The 26,475-nt window shown below is 35.5% G+C and overlaps 1 protein-coding gene across 21 annotated transcripts in view; it reads left to right on the top strand.

Annotated features, from left to right (window-relative positions):
• Positions 1-26,475, top strand: part of ptprfb (protein tyrosine phosphatase receptor type Fb) — a 176,788-nt gene that overhangs the window by 43,745 nt on the left and 106,568 nt on the right. For all 21 annotated transcript variants that reach the window (XM_077725114.1, XM_077725115.1, XM_077725120.1 and 18 more), the window contains one exon: positions 15,871-16,046. In XM_077725114.1, coding sequence (XP_077581240.1) covers positions 15,965-16,046 — 82 coding nt within the window. In that variant the 5' untranslated portion in view covers positions 15,871-15,964. The remainder of the gene's footprint in view (positions 1-15,870; positions 16,047-26,475) is intronic.

Raw genomic sequence — 26,475 nt, 5'->3', positions numbered from 1 at the left:
GATGTTTGGTCGCCGGACGTTCGGTCGCCCCGGATGTTTGGTCGCCCGGGCATTTGGTAGCTTGGACGTTTGGTCGCCCGGGCGTTTGGTCGCCGGGACGTTTGTCGCCCGGATATTTGGATGGCAGATGTTTGGTCGCCCGGACGTTTGGTCGCCCGGACGTTTGGTCGCCCGGACGTTTGGTCGCCCGGACGTTTGGTCGCCCGGACGTTTGGTCGCCCGGACGTTTGGTCGCCCGGACGTTTGTCGCCCGGATGTTTGGTTGTCAGATGTTTGGTCGCCCGGACGTTTGGTCGCCCGGACGTTTGGTCGCCCGGACGTTTGGCCGCCCGGACGTTTGGCCGCCCGGACAAATGTACTTAGAAATTAAATAGTACTTAGATATTAAACTCTCTCTTAGATATTAAACTTTCTCACATGAATATAATTTTGAGAGCTGGTTTCAACAGTAAACTTTTTGTCACCATTTGACGGGCGACCAAACGTCCGGCGACTAAATGTCCGGTGACCAAACATCTGAGTAGAGACTACAAACCAGTGGTAAATAACCATGTACTGCTCATTTATTTTCTTCAGCGTGCACGGCTAGTATAAGTAGTGAGAGCTTTTAAATCCAGTTAATTATCTCTGAAGTACTCATTTCCCCAAGAACAATTTCATACTTGAGATACTATCCACCCAATTTTGTTTTGTGTGTCGAGTGTTACGCCGTTGACTAAAACCTTAAAAGCGGAGGAAATTTCTCAAAGGGACGCAAATCCACTGTTGCTTTCCGTCCTTTTGCAAAAACTCATTTCAATCTCATTACGCTGCCATATGAATTGCACAAGCCATAGTTTTCAGGAGTCCTTGTATATATTGTTCTTTTTGTGCATAATTGAATACTTTCAGCAGAAAATAACCATTTTTTACTTGCAATTCCGCATAGACTGTCCATCCCTTGAATAATATTGACATCATGACATCCTAAGACTTTTTTTTAGTACGTTTTGACAAACAGATACTTTGTTTTTCCACAAAATTCAATCAACTCAATCCTAAAAATATTAACCAAATGTTTTCTAGTGATACAACGAAAACATATATACATTTCAAATTGTATCGCCTCAGTCAATGGGTTAAAAAATACGTAAAAACTACTTGAATTATTGTAATGTACGTTTTTTGTTTTGTTTTTTTGTTTTTATTTCTTAGGCTGCTTTCTAATTTTCGTATAACAAATAAAAATGGAAAAGGCTTCCTGATTTAAAATGTTTTAAGATAAACAACAAAAAAATAATATATTTCAAATTGTATAGCCTCAGTCAATAGGTTAAAAAAAACGTTAGAAAAAACTACTTGAATTATTGTAATGTTTTTTGTTTTTGTTTAGATTTTTTAGGCTGCTTTTTACTTTGAGTAGCTTAACCAAGTAAAAATGGAAAAAGCTTCCTGATTTAAAAGATAAACAACAAAAACATTTAAATATTTCAAATTGTATCACCTCAATAGATAAAAAAAAACGTAAAAACTACTCAAATTATTGTAATGTACGTTTTTTGCTTTGTTTTTTGTTTTGATTTCTCCGGCTACCTTCTAGTTTGTGTTGCTAAACCAAATAAAAATGTAAAAGGCATCCTGATTTATGCAGCACCGAGTCTTTTTGGCAGATTTATCCCGCTGCTTCTCGACACCCCTCGTTTTGTGCCCGGGCCTTCCCAATTTCTCCAAATGTCGGGTGTCGACTCCACGTTCTGCTTGATTACTTTATCAGCTCCCGCTGTCGCCGCTTGGGCGAGTTATGACCTCATTTTCATCGGCCCAGCGTAGCGCAGCAAAACATGGCAGAGTCTAACTATCATTAAAATGTAACTGAATGTAATAGCGACCCATTTCTAGCCTCACATTTTGAGACATTTTGTCCTTATTCCTTTTTTCCGACGGAATACCAAGTCGCTCGCTTGTTCAAGGAAGATGGATGGACGTTGGTTTCATTAGAACGCCTGACTTATTTATAGCCCGTGTAGTTTTTTCCTCCCGTTGTGGGCCCTGTAAAGGATGCTGGAGGCTGATGAGACATTCCTGTGTCTTGGGGGTTGCTTGCTTGGTTGCTTGGTTGTTCTCTACGGAGGCTATGGTGAAGAAAAAGGGTGACAAGGTATAAATTAGTATGGATATAAACATTTGGCACAGTCCATCAAAACTTGAATGAAATAATTTTTGTATACTATAATCACAATACAATAACTGGGGCTCTTGTTCTGACTGTAAATAGACTACTTTCAAAAAGTTCCGACTGAAGTTAACTCTTAAACACTAAACAATGTTGATATATTTGCTAGCTCGTATATTTAAAAAAAATATATATATACACGTGTATGTATGTACGTATATATACATGTGTATATGTGTGTACATGTGTATGTGTGTGTATATATGTGTATATATGGATGCATGTGTGTATACACATATACACATATATACACATATATACACATATATACACATATATACACATATATACACATATATACCCATATATATACACATATATACACATGTATACACATGTATACACATGTATACACATGTATACATATATATACACATATATACACATATATGCACTTATATACACATATATACACACATATACACACATATACACATTTTCACACAAATACATACACACATATACATACATACATACATATATACACAAATACATACACACACATACACACATAAATACATACACACACACATATATACACAGATGGTTTACTGTTAAATTAAAGAAGTATATAATAGAACATCTATCATTTGCATATATACTTAGTGTACTCGTTCAAAGGCCGTCATACAGACGGCAGGTTTTTTTCAATAAGTTATAGAGTGATATGTTAATTCAAAATACAACCCTGTTGTTTGAATTTCTAACATTACTACTATAAAAAATACTTAGATTTTTTTTGACCAGCTCAGATGGAATGAAAAATTAGTCATTCAGTATATTAAACCATCCCCATCATGACTGTGACCGTGTCTTATAATTTATTTTCACATTTGTTTGTTTTTGAATCCGGATCAGTGCAAATACTTCAATTTCTAAGGGTTGTACAAGCTGATACTCCACATTAATGTTGGAAATGTTCTAATTTAGCCTTGTTTTTGTATAACTAAATACCATATAAATACGTTACGGCCTTGTCCACCTACTTTGATCAAATACACAGCTGCACCATTGCAGCTTGTCTTTTATATATATAAAAACATACTCGAGTGGTTGTTTTTATTCATATCGTACAATCTTTCACCAACATTTGAGTGTTCACAGAGATCAACACTTTAAAAAGTGTTTATTAAAGCAATATAGTATAGAAAGAGCTTGTCTTTACACTATGGACTTCCGTAGTATTTACTGTAGGGAAACACATCCATCATATTTTACTTTAACACCACTTGGCATTAGAGCCCTTTAACCAACACCAGATAAATATATTTGAGCCCCCCCCCTCCCCTCGGTTTTAGCAGTCCAGACCTACTACCAAATCTTTATCGGTATCTCACCCCCCACCTCCTTTCTTGCTCTAGAGATTAGTGCTTGGCAACCCTGCAGCAGGGATGCTGTCTGCCTGGCAATTTGACGGCTAATCCCCAGCCTCTTCCCCTACAAATCTTTTCCCTGATAACGGCAATGCCTCAACATTAGTAAACACTGCAGACACTGCTTGCCCTGCTCTTCTTAACAAGTGCCGCAAGGAAATGGTGGGATTCATCAGTCTTTGCGTTGTTCGTACTTGGGAAAAAAATGGTGAATGGGGAAAATGGCTGAATGTTCAAATTATGGACTTTTTGGACTTTGGTGACTCGGACTTCACTTTAGTTTTGACTTGAGAAGTTGATTGTACATCGTTTGAACTGGGAAGTTATAAGGACGTACATATGTAGGGGCTAGAAGTTGTCTAGTCGGGGTCTTGAGTTGATACATTTCTGATATACTTACTGCATTTAATTTGTTTATTTAACATCAACGGCCAGGGCTTCTTTGCCATTTAGGACAGATATGGGAAAACTACGGCCAATGGGCCACATTAGGCTTTTTAATCCGGCCCGCCGATGTTGTCCAAATATGTTTTTTTTTCTGTTCCAAGATGGCGCCGTCCCGCGGAATCCAGTGGCAGTAGTTCTGTCTACTCTTATTTGTTTTTTTGTGTTTTACAGCCACCCTATCTTTTTTTTAAATTGTAATATTTCTTCATACATTCGTTTTTACTTGACTTTGTACTTTATACTTTTTACTTTAATGATGAGTGAGTATGTTCATACTTTAGTCCTTTTTTCTGTTTGTTTCATATGCACTGTTAACGGATGCACTTTTTTATTTGTATCAAATCTTGTGCTGACCTATCTGTCAATTTTTTTAAAGTCAATATGGCCCCCAGGCTGAAAAGTTTGCCCACTCCTGATCTAGACAGTGTACTCACTCTATGGGTAAGCATTATCTTATCCAAGTAACAGACTATAGTGTATTTTCAATTCAAGCCATATTGACCATATTATACACAGAGAGGGCTAAAAACTGAGAAAAATGTCCAACTCCAAAACTGGTTAATCAGTCAGTTGTATTGGCAACTAGATTCTTTTTGGCAAGAATTTCACAGCCAGGCCAGAAGTAATCTTCGGAGAGCTGTATCCTACATTTCCCTGCCTGTCTTCACCGCGTGCGCATCTTGTTCGGGGAGCCGCAGAACAGTGATTCTACAGTAGGTAACAGTGGTAATTGATTGCCTGGATACTGTCTCAATGGCAGGTATATCGTATCCACAGTTGCGCTGTTCAACAACGAATTCCGAGTGTAGGGACACTGAAGGTATACATAAGTCTTCCTGGGTATAAAGTTTTGAAAATAACCAGTTAGATGATGGGAGTAAGTGGAGTAGATAGCATATCAGTTGATAGACAAGATGAGGTTTGGGTCATATTTCATAGGGTGGCTTGTTTGATTATTATGGTAGGAAATGCTCATATTTAACTCTGCAAAATTTATTGCTGTTTAAAGTGTTTTTTGTGGCAGTTTTAGAGAGTTTAAGTTTTAAACTTCTTGTCAAATCAAGGCTAGTGATTTGCAATATTCGAAAAAAATAGTATGAGATGGAAAGAAAGGGAGGAAGAAAGGGAGATTGGTCCCAGTGAGAGATCCGGTAGGTAGTAATGAGGCCAGCTTCGGATTGCGGGTCATCGTGCCGCGGCTTGGGCTTGTCACTATAATGGACCTCGCCAGTCAGCTGGCAATCGATCGGGGCGCTCATCTGTTGTTCCTCACTCTTCCTGCCTGTCAGGACTGCCACCCCCAAGAGAGAGAGGAAGGATGAAGCATAATCTTTCCCTATACGACAGATTCTTTGTCCAGATATGACCTCATTACCTGTTGGGGTTGTCTGGGGGTGGTTTGTAAGACATATATACACATATAAACACATATATACTCATATATACACATATATACACATATAAACAAATATATACACATATATGCACATATATACATATAAATACCCATATATACACATATATACACAGATATATACACATATATACTCATATATACACATATATACACATATATGCACATATATACATATAAATACCGAAATATATACACATATATACACATAAATACACATATATGCACATATATACATATAAATTCCCATATATACACATTTATACACATATATACACATATATGCACATATATACATATAAATACCGATATATATACATATATACACATATATACACATATACACATATATACACATATATACACATATATACACATATACACACATATACACATATATACACATATATGCACATATATACATATAAATACCGATATATACACATATATACACATATATACACATATATGCACATATATACATATAAATTCCCATATATACACATTTATACACATACATACACATATATGCACATATATACATATAAATACCGATATATACACATATATACACATATATACACATATATACACATATACACATATGTGCACATATATACACATATATACGCCTATATACACCTATATACGCCTATATACACATAGACACACATATATACACATATACACACATATATACATATATATGCATATATATACATATATTTATCAAAAACAGATGCTGATATGTGACATATATTATTGAAAAGGTCAACTTAACGACCCTCTGATCATACACCAAAGACGATGAATGTCTCAACACACATTGGCGATACATCACCAAATCCAATATTCCTTTAGCCGTCCCTTGCATTGATCCCCACATTATTTTCCCCACTGTGCTCTGACATTTTAAAGATATAGAAATAGTATTGGAAAAGAGCAAAAGTAATAGCCTCCACACTGCAGGACTCCAGTGTTGCTTATTTATCGTGCCACAATGACTCTACGAGTAGGGCCACCCTTAAAAAAAAAAGAAGCGATCGTTATGTGTCTCTCCATCTCTTATTTCATTGGAAAGTATCACCAAACAATTACGAGTGTGGGAGGGGGTAAAAGTTGCGCTGTCACACAGGATTCGCTTGAAACTGAGTCCCTATTGGCCAAAGAGTTTCACTCCACAGGCAGTTACAGTTTGGTAATCTGTCTTGACACCAAGCTGATTTACAATACCCCCTACCCTAAGTGCTGGCCGACTGTAGGTAATTGATTTAGAACAGGGAAGGCACCTGCTGAATAGTATGAAAGTCTCAAATGCCCCCCCAATCTATGCACTTGTATAAAGTTGAGGGCACTTCAGTGCACAGCTACCGATTCAATTCAAAAGAAATTTATAAAAAGAAGCTTCATGCAGTTGAGTAAACATTCAGTCTTTTCAATTAGACTATGTGTTTGACCCTACTGTTATGTTGATTCCTTTGGTACAAAACAAACTTGTACCATCCTGATCAAAAACACAAGACCTGTTGGAAAAATAGCCAGAATTTACCTTTAAATAGATAACTTTATTCATTCCATATTCGGCAAATTTGGTTGTCACAGTAGGGAGAGGGTGAGAATACAGACACAGAAAAATACATTTTGGACATAGATAGATAAGTAATAAGTAAGTTAATAAATAAATATATAAATAAATAGTGTTGTTGAAATATTTCTACATACATATATACACATACATACACACATATACATATATACATACACACACATATATATACACATATACACACATAAATACACATACATACACACATACACATACATCTATTTACACATATATACACATACATACACATACATATATTTACACATATGCATACACATACATATACATACACATACATATACATACACATACAAATACATACACATACATATATATGCACATACATATATTTACACACATACATACACATACATCTATTTACACATACATACACATATACACACATACATACACATACACATATATGCACATACACACATAAATACACATATACTTACATATATATACACTACACATACATGTATATATACACATATACATACACACACATATACATAAGCACATATATACATACACACAGATGTAAACTGGATATAAATGAGATTTCAAGTAAATTGACGGGTATTATGACATAAAAGCAGTTTATTGAAAACAACCAAATTGAACTAGGCTGTTTATCAGCTGATCAAAAGTTTAAAAAAAAAATCATTCCTCAAAAATATACTATTTAAAAACATACAAAAAACCCACTCTAAACCAGAACAAATAAGGTTCTCCTTAAAACACACTATCGAGTAACTCCCCCATCAAATTGTCTTACTTCGTCCAACCTCAGCAACAATGGCAAACTGCAATAAGTCCTACTTATACATCTCGAAAATCCAACCATATAATTATAAACTGAAACATTGGCACCATAAAAACCAAACAAAAACACCCAACAAAAAAAGATACAAATGACAACCTACATTTTTTCACTACCATCCCGATCCAATCCAAGAACTAAAGTGGCAGTTTTGACACATACTAGCTCACAGCCATCTTATGACGGCCTTCTGTGAGAGTGATAAGAGGTCTACAAACATGTAGAATTTCAACATGGCTCTTATATTTCTTGTCTATCTCCTCCAAGGCATTTCCCACGTTCAAAACATTGACCACGGGAGAACAACAACGAGACACTCGGTCCCTCACGGTGAAATTAAAGTGTAACATAACCACATTTCTTTGCCTTTTTTGCCGTAAGCGCAAAGTCGATGGCGCATGTCTTTTATTCGCTGTCGCGGCGACAAGACTGAACGTTGAAATCCGAGCCAACAAAGGCTAACGTCCTGTGACCTATCGAGTTTTATGGCGCGTCTGTTTACAAGGCGATTGCAGGGGGTTAATTGTTAACGCCTTACTGCCAAGAAGACAGCTGAAAGACACTGTGGCAGACTAGTGGACTTTTTTTGGGGGGGCTGAGTCAGCACCTTGTGGCATTCTTGTTTATTTCTACTGTGTAGCTGAGTGGTAGGTACCAATAATAACTGGAGAGAGGAAAAACTACATAAATATATGGAAGTACATAACTTGGATTTTAGGTTTGGACTGTCGTTTTCTAGCAAGTGAGATAAACCCTTAACACAATATCCTATGTATGACGTTTGGTCGCCGGTCTTTTGGTGACAGAGAGTTTACTGTTGAAACTTGCTTTCAAAATTATATTCATGAGAGAGAGTTTAATATCTAAGAGAGAAGTTTAATATCTAAGAGAGAAGTTTAATATCTAGGAGAGAAGTTTTATATCTAAGAGAGAAGTTTAATATCTAAGAGAGACGTTTAATATCTAACAGAGAAGTTTAATATCTAAGAGAGAAGTTTAATATCTAAGAAAGAAGTTTAATATCTAAGAAAGAAGTTTAATATCTAAGAGAAAAGTTTAATATCTAAGAGAGAAGTTTAATATCTAAGAGAAAAGTTTAATATCTTAGTAGTGTTTAATATCTAAGTACTGTTTAATATCCAAGTAGTTTAATATTTAAGTACTGTTCAATATCTAAGTACTGTTTAATATCTAAGTACTGTTTAATATCTAAGTACTGTTTAATATCCAAGTAGTTTATTATCTAAGTACTGTTTAATATCTAAGTACTGTTTAATATCTAAGTACTGTTTAATATCCAAGTAGTTTATTATCTAAGTACTGTTTAATATCGAATTACTGTTTAATATCTAAGTACTGTTTAATATCTAAGTACTGTTTAATATCTAAGTGCTGTTTAATATCTAAGTACTATTTAATATCTAAGTACTGTTGAAACCAGCTCTCAAAATTATATTCATGAGAAAGTTTAATATCTAAATATCTACTGTTTTCAAGAGTACTTAGATATTGAACAGTACTTAAACATTAAACTCTCACAAATACAATTTTGAGAGCTGTTTTTAACAGTAAACTCTCTGTCACCATTTTTTTACTTTGAGATAATTCTAGTTCTTTTATTTCTATTGGGCAAGGTGACAATTTTCACGAATCACTTCACTCTATACACACAATCTTAGAAACATGACACCTTCCAGCAGACTTGTTGATCCTTGCATATTTTTTAGTCATTCTCCTGATTTCCCTTGGAACGATCTCATCACAATTATAGCGTGACTTGTCGACTTTACTATTAAGGCTAAAAAACACATAATCCAAGTTCACTAAACTACCCATTGAGTGAGTACACCAGGTAAACTTGACCTAAAACCCAATCCTACTGTAATAAATCACTTCATTTAAGATAACCCACAAAGGTAATGCAACCTAACCCCAACAGGTACGTGAGAAATACTACTTTACAACACCTTTTCCATGACGTACTACGAGTTGGAATTATACACACCTGAAAGATGAAATGATAGTACGGGTGGTAACTCGTTCAACCGTTGCTAGTATCTTACTACATATGACGCAATTCCGAGTATTTAATGTGGATGAGTGAACATTTAACTAAACTAAACCATAAATTCACTCTATTGGGAGAAAAGGGATTTACACCTCTAAAGACACCGAGGGTGCAAATCAATCTTGGAATGAGAGGTGATGGGTATTATGCTGATGTGTATTACACGGTGGAGATGATACACACTTTCAATTGGATTTATTGGAGGGTGATTATCGGTGTTGTAGCGAGGGAAAATGGCTTGCACGGCAAAGCACGGTGTAGTGCAAAGTTTTGGTCATAAATCAAGAAGATGGCTGCAATGTACAGAATAAATACATCGAGGAAAATGCTAGTGCTGTGAATACTTGAACTTGTTCAGAGTGTAGAAAGTAAAGTATTGACAACATGTGGTATACTGGGCTATTGTGCGAACTGGAATACAAACAAGTTAAGTATTTCAACTGAAGCTACTACAAAGCCGTTTTACCAATAGAATGGAAACCTTGACTGTGACTGTATGAGTAAATTGTTGTCATCAAATAGTGTCTTGTCAATATGACAGTAACAGAAGTGCTGTGCTAATGTTGAGTGGGCCGTCACAGCCCAGTTTTCAGGGTGAATTCACAGAACTATCAAGCTTTGACAGTATGTTATGTGTAGTGTCTTTGATGGTGAAGGCAGAAGAAGAAATATAATGAAATATTGTCATTCGAGGCCTTGCTTGAGGCTTGGGATTTCAAGTAGCTGTTTACTCAATCCCACAAAAAGCACTATTGAAAGCAGCTCTCAAAATTATATTCATGAGAGAGAGTTTAATGTCTAAATATCTACTGTTTTCAACAGTACTTGGAGATTAAACTGTCTCTCATTAATCAACAGTAGATATTTAGATATTAAACTCTCTCATGAATATACTTTTGAGAGCTGGTTTCAACAGTACTTAGATATTAAGCAGTACTTAGATATCAAACAGTACTTAGATATTAAACTCTCATGAATATAATTTTGAGAGCTAGTTTCAACAGTATTTATATATTAAGCAGTACTTACATATTAAACAGTACTTAGATATTAAACAGTGATTAGATATTAAACAGTACTTAGATATTAAACAGTACTTAGATATTAAACAGTCATTAGATATCAAACAGTCATTAGATATCAAACAGTCATTAGATATCAAACAGTACTTAGATATTAAACAGTACTCGGATATTAAACAGTACTTCAATATTAAGCAGTACATCGATATTAAGCAGTACATCGATATTCAGCAGTACTTCGATATTAAACAGTACTTAGATATTAAGCATTACTTAGATATTAAACAATACTTCAGTATTAAGCAGTATTCAATATTAAACAGTACTTTGATATTAAACAGTACTTTGATATTAAACAGTACTTCAGTATTAAGCAGTGTTCAATATTAAACAGTACTTTGATATTAAACAGTACTTGGATATTAAACAGTCCTTAGATATTAAACAATACTTCGATATTAAGCAGTACTTAGATATCAAACTCTTTCACAATTTGACCGGCAATCAGAAGACCGGCAACCAAAAGGGACCAAAAGACCGGTGACTAACAGATCAGTAACAAAGGATCTACTTGACTATTTCAATAGAAAAGACCACAATCTACAATAGCTAACCAAGTTAGATTTGATCTCACCAACCCCCCATCAAACACTTCTTATGGACCTCCACCATTGGAACGATTTTAAGCTTTCCTCCTCCATCTCATCGTAGTCTGTCTAATTACTTCTGTAAACCTCTTAGACTTCTTCTGTCTGTGACACTATTTACACATATAGCACATATGTCATGTTAGCTGCATTACCAGGTGGGGGTTGTGGGGGTCCCTAGACTCCTAAAAGCTTCTTCCTAAATGACTCTTGAGGCTATGGATAATTCCTAAATACGTGGAAAGCTTGTCAGTACTGCTCCCTTCGGTTGGATATGTTGGAAACATCAACACCGTTTCTGTGTGAAGCTTGCGCAGTGCATAAATGTGCCGATTAATCAACAAAGAATAAAACATCGCTCTAGGAATTACTCATTCAATATGAGGAACATCTGCCCCACATTGGCATCTGTCATGGAAGATATCCAGCATCAATTGGCAGCCAACGGTTTGAATACGAACGGTTTTTACGCCAACTCTATCAGCTCGCGAAAGCGTACACATGAAAACAGGCGTCAAAACTCGTTTGTCAGCCAACAAAACGGATGGTTGTTACATTTATACGTTTTATTTTTAGAGAGCGCCAACTCTTGGAAGCAAATGGAAATTGAATTGAGGATTCAAAGATGTGTAGGATCATTTTCAGAGGATCAGAATGGGTATTTTTAAATGTATTCAGGTATAGTTTTTTAGGTTTGACCGTTTTAGATGTCCTTGACGATGAGAGACATTTTGACTGAGAGGGTTTCTAGTGATCGGTCAATCGTATTCACGAGAGACAGTTTAATATCTAAATATCTACTGTTTTTAAATATTCAACAGTACTTAGATATTAAACTCTCACTCATGAATCAACAGTAGATATTTGGATATTAAACTCTCATGAATATAATTTTAAGAGCTGGTTTCAACAGTACTTAGAAATTAAACAGTACTTGGATATCAAACAGTACTTAGATATCAAACAGTACTTGGATATTAAACAGTACTTAGATATTAAACTCTCTCATGAATATAATTTTGAGAGCTGGTTTCAACAGTATTTAGATATTAAACAGTACTTTGATATTAAACAGCACTTCAATATTAAGCAGTACTTAGATATTAAACAGTACTTCAATATTAAGCAGTACTTAGATATTAAACAGTACTTCAATATTAAGCAGTACTTAGATATTAAACAGTACTTCAATATTAAGCAGTACTTCGATATTAAGCAGTACTTAGATATTAAACAGCACTTAGATATTAAACAGTACTTCAATATTAAACAGTACTTCGATATTAAACAGTACTTAGATATTAAACAGTACTTAGATATGAAACAGTACTCAGATACTGAACAGTACTTGGATATTAAACAGTACTTCGATATTAAACAGTACCTAGATATTAAACAGTACTTCAATATTAAACAGTACTTATATATTAAACAATACTTCGATATTAAACAATATGTATATGTTAAACAGTACTTAGATATTAAACTGTACTTGTATATTAAACACTACTTGGATATTAAACAGTACTTAGATACAGTGCCCCAATTTCAAACACAATAAATTGCTCAGGTGAAGCTTCAGGTTTCAGGTGACTCACTACATTCCTTCGAGTAATTCCACTGTCTTTCATAGAATAAACCGCAAACATTTCAAAACTCTAGTTTTTTCTAGTTGTCTCCGTCTCTTTCCCCCTACAGGGCTGTCTTTAAAAAGATGTCCCACGAATATTTTTAAAAGATCTTTCCTAGTAAAACACTCCACTCAAAACCTCCAGACACTTCACAATAGAACATTTTAGTCTCCTCCCCCTTTTCTCCCCAAAACTGCAAATACTTAAAGCTTTGTCTCCCTGCCATACTAACATATCTATCAAAGAAAAATAAGCCAGTGAGTATAAAAATATACACTTAAGATTTACTGTCACTAAAGCCTTCAAAAAACTTTGTCCATTTTTTCTCTCTCCATATTTGACTTATTTATTTATTATCTATCCCATAAATCCTTTAGAGATACGGCTTTAATTCCATGAACAGACAAGATTTCTATCCACAACATATTGTGGCTCTGCTTTTTTTGTAGCGTTACAATTGCTCATCAAAGATGCCCCACGGGTAAAAAAAAAAAAAGGATAAGAAAGAAATTCTGTTAGTGCAATTCATGGACTCGCACAGTTACTTTGTTTGTAATAGTATTAGGCAGAAACTGCAGGCTATATAAGGGGAGGGAAAGTTAAGGTCATATATCTTGATCTTATTATTTCCTACACTAAATCTAATTGCTAAAAAGAATAAGAAACCCTACGAGCTTCAGAAAAGACATTTGTTCTTCTAGTACATTTCTTCCGACTGTTTTAACGCCAATGCTTTTTATGGCTTGTTTAATTGTGCTACATTTGTGGTACTACACCTGCTGCTAGTAGTTTTTCTGGAAAGGGGGTGCCGGGGTTTAGCTAAGTATACATAGTGGGATTCAATGGAAGACATTATATTGCTCTGGTTTTAATTTTATTCCGTATGGGAAGGCAATTTTACAAATGGAGAGTGTCAATGGTATTCCTTTGGGAGAGCCTTTGGGTTTTAGAAAAAAGATCCCCGGGGAGACTGTCTTCTATTTGGATGTTCTTACTTTCATCCCATCAATTATAAGTACGACATTGTAGCTCATTTGTTATCCTGACTGCTCCGCTTTGCTGGTTTTGCTCGCTTTGTATGTACTATGTCCTGAATTGAGTTGAATTTTGAAAGCGTGGTGGGTGCTTTGTCATTGATTTTGTAAATTAGATTACTTTTTTGACGTTATACAGATCATGTTATTGTTTTTCTTTGGTGTACTGTCATTGGATTGGATTGGATAACTTTATTTATCCCGTATTCGGGAAATTTTGTTGTCACAGTAGCAAGAGGGTGAGAATACAGACACAGAAAAAGACATTTTAGAGATAAATAGATAGGTAATAAGTAAGTTAATAAATAAATACATAAATAACTATAAAAATAAATCAGTGTTGCTGATACATATACATATATACACATTTACCTACATATATATATATATATATATATATATATATATATATATATATATATATATATATATATATATATATATATATATATATATATATATATATATATATATATATATATATATATATATATATATATATATATATATATATATATATATATATATATATATATATATATATATATATATATATATATATATATATATATATATATATATATATATATATATATATATATATATATATATATATATATATATATATATATATATACATACCTACATATATATACACATATACATATACACGTATACATACATATACATAAATATATATATATATATATATATATATATATATATATATATACATATATACACGTATACATACATATACATATATACATACACATGCATATATACATATACATACATATACATATATAAGCACATACACATGATGCAATTTTGTTTTCTATATTCTTATATTATTGAATTCAATATTGAATGCTTTTATTTTCATTATACAAGTATAATAGGATTTAAAGCTTTGACCAACACAATATGCATTGTTTACGTAATAATTGAATCAATTGCAAGAAATTGCCGTGTTGAGATACTATTTCATGCTGTGATATTTTCATATACATTCGCTTTTTTTGGTGGCCAGTCGTTAATTACCATAATTATCATGCAAGTAATTCAGAATATCCAGAATATTGAGAACTTAATATCCAGGGTGTATTTCAGATGGGTAACCAGGTAGTTATATAATAAATCATTTATTTAGAATGTATTATGGTGTATCACTCCTCTCTTGAGTGTGTTTTAGGCCTTTTAATGTCGCCCCAGTTGGAGTTTAAGTTTACTTGGAGATAAACTAACACTCAAAAATAATGATGCTCATTCTATAAGTACTTGATTTGAGTGACAGCTTCATGCTAACATTGAATAAGAAAACCCGATTGATGCACCACACTAAAATTACCATTAGAACTGACAAAAGTTATTTACAAACACAGTAAATAGCTTTTAGCCTGAAGGAAAACACACAGTTTGGATTCAATTGCCATTTATTTCCTTCTAAAATGTTTAAAGTGAAAGAATAACATAGCATTAGGTATGAAGAAAAGGCCTCAGGTTACATATTTACATTGATTTAATTGCAATGTTGTTATGTCCATCATGTTAATTATCGATAATTATGTTTGTTTGTTTTTCTTGCAGGTTTTAGCCTTTGATCGTGTCAAAACGGGACGCGTCTAAGCAGGGGGACGACCACCGAGGGCGGCGACAGTAACAGCAGTGCCAACTTTCAGACATGGCGCCCCCTTCAAGTAGAGGGGCGTGTCTTGTCTTGCCCCTCCTCCTGAGCTGTGCTGTGATCACCGCTGTAGCAGACAGTAAGTTACTTTATTCAATATTTTATAACAGGGGTACAAAAATGTAATGTTAAATTCACATAGGATTTCTTTAAATTGTTAACTTAGTTTGTCACTACTTGTTTTCAGATCTTGCATCAAGACTTTACAACGTTAAATTTGGTGCTCGGACGTTTGGTCGCCAGTCTTTTGGTCCCTTTTGGTCGCCGGTCTTTTGGTAATATTTAAGTAATGTTTAATATCTAAGAGAGAAGTTTAATATCTAAGAGAGAAGTTTAATATCTAAGTATTGTTTAATATCTAAGTACTGTTTAATATCTAAGTACTGTTTAATATCTAAGTACTGTTTAATATCTAAGTACTGTTTAATATCTAAGTACTGTTTAATATCTAAGTACTATTCAATATCTAAGTACTGTTTAATATCTAAATACTGTTTAATACCTAAATACTGTTTAATATATATCTAAGTAATGTTTATTATCTAAGTACTGTTTAATATCTAAGTACTGTTTAATATATAAATACTATTTAATATATATCCAAGTAACGTTTAATATCTAAGTACTGTTTAATATCTAAGTACTGCTTAATATCTAAGTACTCTTTAATATCTAAGTACTGTTTAATATCTAAGTACTGTTTAATATCTAAGTACTGCTTAATATCTATGTACTTTTTAATATCTAAGTACTCTTTAATATCTAAGTAAATTTGACTGGCGACCAAAAGACCGGTGACCAAACGTCCGGCGACCAAACGTCCGCTTTCGTTAAATTCACATGAGATTTTTCTAGATAAAAAAATATTACTTTTTTTTTACAACTACAATTTTTTCCCCCTTAAATAATTCAAAAACCTTCATTTTTTAGCTATTTTTTTAATAGATATACAACAACTTAGTGGTCCATTTTTTTGTCGACATAGTCACACAAGAACTAGAACAAATTCTAACTGCGAGGAGAAGAGAAAAAAAATCAAAACCTTAGCCTTGGTCTGAGGTTAAGCTACACTTGTATTTTTGTGCACATTCACGCAAAGGGGAAGAAAAAAAAGCCACTACGGACCTGTTATTACCGCCAACTACGAGCAGACGTACAATTAAAATAAAACCATTGGGGGGGTGAAAATAACACCTACCACTAATAACAGGCTTGTGTAAATGTGGTGCCTGTAATTTCAATGCTACCAATTTATGTGAACTTGATAGTACTGCTTTTGGATTTCCTGTGTTATACTCCAGACAGCAGACAGATATTATTGGAATGGCAACGTTTTTTTTTTTTTTTTGATGACACGCCTTTAGTTGGACTTATTCCAACATTCTTTTAAAAAGTCGTTAAAAGAAAAGTGCATGTTGTGATAGAAAGTCAGCAAAGTTAAGAAATTATTAAGTTCACACTCCAAATCCTTCATACATAAATATTAGTCTTTTTTAAAAGATTTTGGTGATGTATTGGTTCACCAATTATTTGGGAAAGTGGAGCTACTTTTTTGAAATGTTTGGTTTTTAATGAAAAAGTCATTTTTTTTTTGGGTGTTGCCACAATGCCACACCCATCTAGAATTCACAGGCTATTTAAACGTACATCTGTGTTCTATATTGGACATAAAAGATATCCAGTTTCATGAGAAGAAAGTCATTTTGGGACTATTTTCTGGTCAAGATCAGAGCTTGTAAAGCAGAGTTAGGAGAGTTTTTTTAAAGCGAAAGTAAGGCATTTTTTTATTAGTAAACTTGGCTAAAAAGAAAATGTCAAGAAAGGTAGCCATTGCAGTAGAAGCTTTTAAATAAATCCTTAAAGTAGAACTTGATGTTATTTCAAAACAATTTTGCAAGACGCTACCAATTAGAAAGATGGAAATGTGGACTTTATTGCTCATATATGGTGAAGGTGATTTTTCAGAGGCCAAACGTCCGGGCGACCAAACGTCCGGTGCTACCAAATGTCCGGTGCGACCAAACGTCCGGTGCTACCAAACGTCCGGTGCTACCAAACGTCCGGTGCTACCAAACGTCCGGGGCGACCAAACGTCCGGGGCGACCAAACGTCCGGGGCGACCAAACGTCCCGGCGACCAAACGTCCGGCGACCAAACGTCCAGCGACCAAATGTCCGGCGACCAATTGGCCAAGACTGACCATATTTAAATGTACAGTAAATGAACAATTAAAGTGCCAACTAGGAAAATGCACATTGGCTTTTTGACACATAAAAAGCTATTAGTATTTGCCATAATTGCTTTAAAGCAAAAGGCGCAGGTTGAGACGTCAACTATTGTGATGTCACCATCGGAAAAGGTAAATTAAATGCAAATAGCTTTTGTATAATGAATGCTTTCACTCTAATCAAAATTCAAAGTGAGAAGTATTTTGTGCACACGTGGCTTCATTATAATCGAAATACAAACTCCTCTACTAACTGGATATATTTGTACTAGAGCCAGGGCTTTGTTAACGCAGCTGGTTGGGTCTTGTGGTCAGCTACACTACAATTAATAGATCAATGCGGGGTAAATGTTAAGTGTATTAAATGATCCCAAGAGGCGCTGGGACTCAGCTGGCCAGGCCAAAGGACTCCCAACTTCTTCAGGCATCCCATTTTAGGGGTGGCGTGGGTGAGCTCATCATCCATTAGTGTGCAAGTGCACCTTAAGCCCTGCTTGTAACCCCACTTACCTAATTAATTTGCCTCCCCTGGATTAACCCTCCCTTTGAGACCCACTATTGTTCTTGCCATCTTGACCACGCCACCCCTTTTAGTCTTATTCAACTATGCTTGACATAAATTAGCTTACTGCACTCCTATAAAGAGAGGCAAGTTATTCTAGCTATGCTTTTGTTTATTTTTACTACGTATATACATGTGTGTATATAGATATATAAATGTTGTAAGCAGAGGTGTACTTTATATGTAAATTTTCTTCTGTCCTCACATAACTACCAACTAAACCCTTTAAATGTGGTGTTCTAATTTTATAGATTTATATACAGTGTGTATTTATATATATACACGTATATGCACTCTTATATATATATACACGTATATGCACTCTTTGTAAACACATGCACACACTATATATACACACATGCACGCACACACTGTGTACACATATATACACAGACACTATGTATATACATATATGCACACACACTATGTATACACAGACACTACATATACACATAAAATATATGATGTATATACATATATGCACACACACTATGTATACACAGACATTACATATACACACATAAAATACACTATGTATATACATTTATGCACACACTATGTATACACATATACACATACTGTATATACATATATGCAGACGCACTATGTATACACATATATGCACACACACTATGTATACACATATATACACATGCACAGACACTATGTATATACATATATGCACACACACTATGTATACACATACACATATACTACATATACACATACACATATACTACATATACACATACACACATACTACATATACACATACACACATACTACATATACACATACATAGACACTATGTATATACATATAAGCACACACTATGTATACACATATATCCACAGATACTGCATATACATAAGTGCACACACTATACACATATCCACAGATACTGTATATACATATGTGCACACACACTATGTATACACATATATACACTAACACTATGTATATACATATATGCACACACACTATGTACACCCATATACACAGACACTACATATACACATATATACACAGACAATATGTATATACATCTACCTAAATTGGCACATGAGCTTGCTTACAATTTCTTCCCTCCACAACAAGATTGGCTTGAAATCCAACATAAGGAATGTTTTTTTTTAAAATAACTCCAATTCATCTAATGCCTTTCAGCCAGCTTCATCTAAAGACTTTAGGTTGTGCATCCGTGCACAATATAGCCTCAAGTGTAATTGCTACAGACAACGGGGGGTGGCTAAGTGTCCACTGTCAATAAAGCTATTTTCTATGAACACAAATTGACATTCCTTACTCGTGGTGTGGCACTGATGGATCTGGGACACAGTGGGAAGGGTTTGGGTGACTGCCTCAAGCCACGCTATCGAGCTCCAATTAAACTATTAATCTCACATCATTAACCCCCACCGACTCCCGTCTTGCTGCCACTTTGTGACATTGCTGCACTTTGGCTTATGAAAACAACTCCATTTCCTTGATTTTGCTGATGCTATTATTCTACAAATCGAGTGTATAGTTTTTTTTTCGATCCCGGATCATTTTTCCACCGCTACTGTAGTCCAGTTCTGGTGGTCTAGGGACCACAGCTGTGTACTAACTACATTAGGCTCTCCAAGTGGCTCTCCAAGGTGGATATGGTTACCTTTAATTAAAAGATAATCAATTGTTCTGTTCCCCACTTGATTTTGAACTGGGTGACCATATGGACCGTTAAGAAATAAAAAAAAAAAACAATCCAATTTCCACTGTCGCAGCTGGCCGTCTGTTTGCTGGCCCCCCAGTCCAAAACCCACTTTGGCGCATTCATTATTACATCACCACATTGTAAGAGGTTTTTTCGAGATTGCCAATTTAATCTTGTCTAACACGATATGGAGGCCATGGTATTTTGGTCCTAAAGTTATAAATACCAATGGCAGGATGTGTATTTAATTTCTATATTATAAATCATATATTTCACTATGACAAAATGGTTATATTTCATCTTTGTCCGTGACCGGACGTTTGGTCGCTGGACGTTTTGTCGCCGTACGTTTGGTCGCCGTACGTTTGGTCGCCGTACGTTTGGTCGCCGTACGTTTGGTCGCCGTACGTTTGGTCGCCGTACGTTTGGTCGCCGTACGTTTGGTCGCCGTACGTTTGGTCGCCGTACGTTTGGTCGCTTGTCTTTTGGTCGCTTGTCTTTTGGTCGCTGGTCTTTTGGTCCCCGGTCTTTTGGTCCCCGGTCTTTTGGTCCCCGGTCTTTTGGTCCCTGGTCTTTTGGTCCCTTTTGCTCGCTGGTCAATTGTACTTGGGTATTAAACAGTACTTAGATATTAAGCAGTACTTCGATATTAAACTGTACTTATATATTAAACTCTCTATCTTAGATATTAAACTCTCTATCTTAGATATTAAACTCTCATGAATATGATTTTGAGAGCTGGTTTCAACAGTAAACTCTCTGTCACCATTTGACCGGCGACCAAACGTCCGGCAACCAATCGTACGCCGACCAAACGTCCGAGCACCATGAATTGTTTAAAATATGTAGTTGTTAGAGCCATTGGACATGATGTATTTGGCAAAGTGGTGTTTATAGTTCACTGACTTCATTGATGGATATTTTTGTTAACTTTGGTAAATACTTTACTCGGAAATGTTGTCTTGGTGCTAAATTAAACTAAGAAAAGACTATTGTTTAAGTTAGTCTGTAAGCAAGATGAGATAAGGCCCAAATGTCTTTTATAGAATATGTTGAAATGAAAGAAACAAAAATACTTTGCTCTTTTGAAATAGATTATCAAACCACCATTTTGGAATCAACAAAAATAACAGCAAAGATATCTTCAGTGAAGTCAACATAATTCTATTCCCCCAACATATGGGAACACAATGGTAGAACGCAAATTGTCCCATGAAAACCCGCCTAGATTCTAACAGAAGAAGCACAGGGAGGCCACACATACATCAAAAGCTTATTAACGCCGGCGAAATAACTCACAACAACAGCGCTACAAAAAAGATAGCTTGCGCCAAGAAGGCAGCTGTGTGACTTTGAGGCCGACCTTGCGGGCCCCCAGGCCCATTGTATACAAGTAGTAGGAGTTGCTAGAAAGCCTCCCTGCTTGATTAGGCTCAACTCCCCAGAGGAGAATCGATGGGGATGTCTGCGATCAGTTCTCACTGTAATAACACTACAATGTGTGTGTGTGTATTCAATGACAACACAGGATGAACAATGTCACCGAGCTGATAGCCACGCTCAAGGACTTTTTTCCGCGCTGCCGAAAAACACGACAGTTTTAATTGTGCAACGGTGCAAAACGAAAAGGGTGTTTAAAGGCAACACAAGAAAAAATTTGCCTCATGTGGCCGTTCGGGTTGTTGGCGGAGGGTACTTTTTCGCACGCTACTTGTTTTCAAAGACAGCTGCTTCAGAGCACCTTTGGCTAAAGGAACTGAGTAAAGAATATAAACCAAGGGTTTGGAACCTTTTTTGACGAAGAGAGACATAAACAATTCATATTTTCTAATGTTATTCCTTGTGAGGCGTACTAGGAATTTCAAAGTCAAAATACAAACCGTATTTTCACGATTATAAGGCGCACTGTATTATATGGCGCACCCTCAATGAATGACATTTTTTCCATATATAAGGTGCACTGTCTTTTTTTGGGAGGAAATTTAAGACTTAAGTGCGCCTTATAGTGGTGAAAATACGGTAATTGCTATTGACTTCCATGTATGAAGCACTCACTACTTTACAGTCACCTCTAGAGCCAGCCATTGTTGATGTTTGGGATTTTTTTGTATAAAATCTTGCAGTGGGGGAGGAGCTATATGATGGAAGATGTCGTAAACTAAGATGGCATCTGTATATTTAACAGTATTGAATATTCAGTTCAGGCGTTTGTGTTTTTTTAATACCCGACAGTGGTGGTTTTTCGTTTTTGATTTTCAGCTTTTTTCCATATATAAGGCGCACTGTCTTATGGAGAAAATGTAAGACTTTTAAGTGCGCCTTATAGTGGCGAAAATACGGTAATTGCTATTGACTTCCAGGTATGAAGCACTCACCACTACACAGTCACCTCTAGAGCCAGCCATTGTTGATGTTTTGGTATAAAATCTTGCAGTGGGGGAGGAGCTATATGATGGAAGATTTTGTAAACTAAGATGGCATCTGCATATTTAACAGTATTGAGTATTCAGTTCAGGCGTTTGTGTTTTTTTTAATATCCGACAGTGGTGGTTTTTCGTTTTTGGTTTTCTGTTTTTTTCCATATATAAGGCGCACTAGATTATAAGGCGCACTGTCTATTTTGGAGCAAATTTAAGACTGTTAAGTGCGCCTTATAGTCGTAACAATACAGTAACTGAATCATCTGCCAATTTGGACGTCAGGTCACTTTTTGAAATCACAGTGCCATGTTTTGCTTCTTATTGGCCCGTCCTAAAGTCATCATCGGCCTTGTAGAAGATGAAAGCCATTACATAACGGCGACTCACACAGGGATGAGAGGAACCAAGGGGTAATTGCACTTAGAGTTCTTGTTCTTTTTGCCGCTGTCTTGAATTATTCACCGAAAGCTGGTTGAGCTGATAGAAAGCTTCCCGTTCCCGAACCCTTTTGCGTCTTCATGGTACGCCGGGGTATTGAAAGTTTGATGTTTTCCTCTTTTGCTTCTCGCCGCTATGGTTTTTAGACGTTTGGACGCCTACTAAGTGGCAATGATTCGTGGAGTTTGTCCAATTTCAAAAAGGGCAAAACGGCAATCTCAGACTCAGTCATCGTGACAGGAGGAACATTTTTGGATGTTTATTGCTGTGTCATGAGTTGAATTGGCGGGTTTTGGATTTAAAGATGGCAGTGGACTGCATTTATGACTTGGATGGGTAATATTTGGTGGGTTTTAAACGATCAGGGAACTTTGTTATGTCTTAGTGTGACACGCCATATATGTAAATTTATTTTATTTATTTTTTTAGAATGAGTTAGAGCTGAAGTTTGTTGGTTGGCCATTTTAGAGATAATATTTAGATTTTTTTATGAATGGATCAAAATAACTGGATTAAACGCCCTTTATATTCAGTTTTTTTAATATATCTAAAACAATGTTTTTTTTTTACCTTTTTTTACACATTTTTTTAGATTTTACAAAATGATTTTTGAACTAAAAACACAAAAAAATGGATAAAAAATGACAATTATTCATTTAAAAGGGGGAAAATCAGGAAATTTAATATACATCTATACATTATAATTGGATCCTAAAACAGAAAGTTTTTTTGTATAAATGGATTAAAAGAACTAGATTAAAATCCCTGAATATTCCGTTTTTTATAGATCTAAAACAATGTTTATTTGAGCTTCTTTAATATATTTTTAGATTTTACAAAATGATTTTTGAACTAAAAACACAGAAAAAATCGATTAAAAAATGACAATTATTGATTTAAAAGGGGAGAAAATCAAGAAATTTAATATATATCTATACTCTTCATTTAAAATTTGATCCAAAAACAAAGTCGCCACTCATGATTGACTTTCCCGGGCCACAAAAAATGATTCGGTGGACCAAATTTGGCCCGCAGGCCGCCACTTTGACACAGGTCAGCTATACATTCTGGAATTTTAAGTGTCAACATCCCATACCAAAAATTACACACAGGAATATAGTCATTTTGAGGTTAAACTTTTATTTGGTTCATTTTGTTATAGATTTTTTAAATTCCAGACATTCCCTAAAGGACACTGTTTTTGAGATTCAGATTTTTACATTCAAAACACATTCTGAGGCATTATTTGTATTGCCTTAAACATCCTGAACCGCCTCAATCTCACTGCGGTAAATAACTTGCACAGGCAGCGGCTTTATTTGGATTGAATTGCATCCAAGTTGCCCACTAATAGCTTTAAAAAAACGTCCTAAATGGAAGTGTTCTATTAAAGCCAAGCACTCTGATGGCATCAGACATATTCCCGCTTAATGTCGCCTAGTGAAAATGATAACCTGCTAATTTATTATTAATAGGAATTAATGGTTTTCACTCTAGCGCTTGCCAATCGATCCCTGATACTCGACACTGGCTCTTAAGCAAGGCAGGTTTGGGAATACGCTCATTTCCAACCGCCAAAGAAATACGATAGAAAAGCTGTTAGCTATTCCAATTTTTTTCAGACTACTAATACACCATAGCTCGTTTTTATGAGCACAAAAAATATATATTTTTTTTATACAAGACACTTCATTTGCAGGCATTTGTTTCCAGCTTGTTTTCAAACTGCTTTTTTTGTTACTTTGTCTTGCAACTACGGTCAAAATAAATAGCAATTTACACTTGTAGGAACTCTAGAAGCGTTTTAGATACCCGCTGTGCAGTTTTTTGGGTTTTTTTGGCGTTTTTTTCGAATAGAATGGAGTTTTTGGTTCTTTAAAAAAAACCTTGAGAGGAGACTGTGACTGTGCACTTCAGCTGAGACGGTAGATTTGCATAGGTAGGCTTATGTGTTCTTCACCTTATCCTCATCTTTGTTTTCATGTGACAACTGCCTGACAGCTCAGAAAATGGGACACAGGCGGTGGGAGAAAAAAAAAGCTTTAAGAACAGAAGCGGACAAAAAAAATAAAACACTTTGATAACCTTAAGCGATGATGGAGGAACACCCATACCCAATTGTTTAGTATTGGGAAACTATATTTTACCTCTTGGGAATTTGGCTATATAAAATGGTGCTTGAACGTTTGGTCGCCGGACATTTGGTCGACAGAAGCTTGGTCGACTGGACGTTTGGTCGCCCGGATGATTGGTCGCCCGGACGATTGGTCGCCTGGACGTTTGGTCGACAGACGTTTGGTCGACTGGACGTTTGGTCGACTGGACGTTTGGTCGCCCGGACGTTTGGTCGCCCGGACGTTTGGTCGCCCGGACGTTTGGTCGCCCGGACGTTTGGTCGCCGGGACATTTGGGCGCCGGACGTTTGGTCGTCAGTCTTTTGGTCGTCAGTCTTTTGGTCGTCAGTCTTTTGGTCGCCCGGATGTTTGGTCGCCGGACGTTTGGTCTAATTTATTTTCATCAGAGAGAGTTTAATATTTAAGAGAAAGAGTTTAATATTTAAGAGAGAGTTTAATATCGAAGTACTGTTTAATATCGAAGTACTGGTTAACATCTAAGTACTGGTTAACATCTAAGTACTGGTTAACATCTAAGTACTGGTTAACATCTAAGTACTGGTTAACATCTAAGTACTGGTTAACATCTAAGTACTGGTTAACATCTAAGTACTTTTTAATATCTAAATACTGTTTAATATCTAAGTACATTTGACCGGGAACCAAAAGACCGGTGACGCATATTTACATAGAAGACTAAAAATTGGACACTTACTGAACATTACACTGGTAAACTTTATATCCAAAACTAAAGTTTGATCCTGCCCACTTATGTAAAGTCACTTATTTTAGAATTACGCATATTTCCAGTTTGCGTGTAAACGTTAAAAAAAAAAATCCATTTTCCAAAACACCTCCAGTCTTTCATTGTGTGTTTCTAACAACATTGAACCTGTTTACCTCAACTAAGCAGGCCACACCCGTTGAAATGCCGTGTCAATGCGACAATGGATGACACACCTCGGCTTTATTTACCGCCAGAATAATACGATCCTTGCTTTCGACCAGTGGCAAAGTGATCTACCTGATACCGACTTGTCTTTTCAGCTTG

The sequence above is a fragment of the Stigmatopora nigra genome, chromosome 9, assembly GCF_051989575.1.
Source record: "Stigmatopora nigra isolate UIUO_SnigA chromosome 9, RoL_Snig_1.1, whole genome shotgun sequence".
NCBI classification, from domain to species: Eukaryota; Metazoa; Chordata; class Actinopteri; order Syngnathiformes; family Syngnathidae; genus Stigmatopora; species Stigmatopora nigra.
The sequence above is the reverse complement of the archived record's forward strand: the minus strand, read 5'-3'. Positions and strand labels throughout refer to the sequence as shown.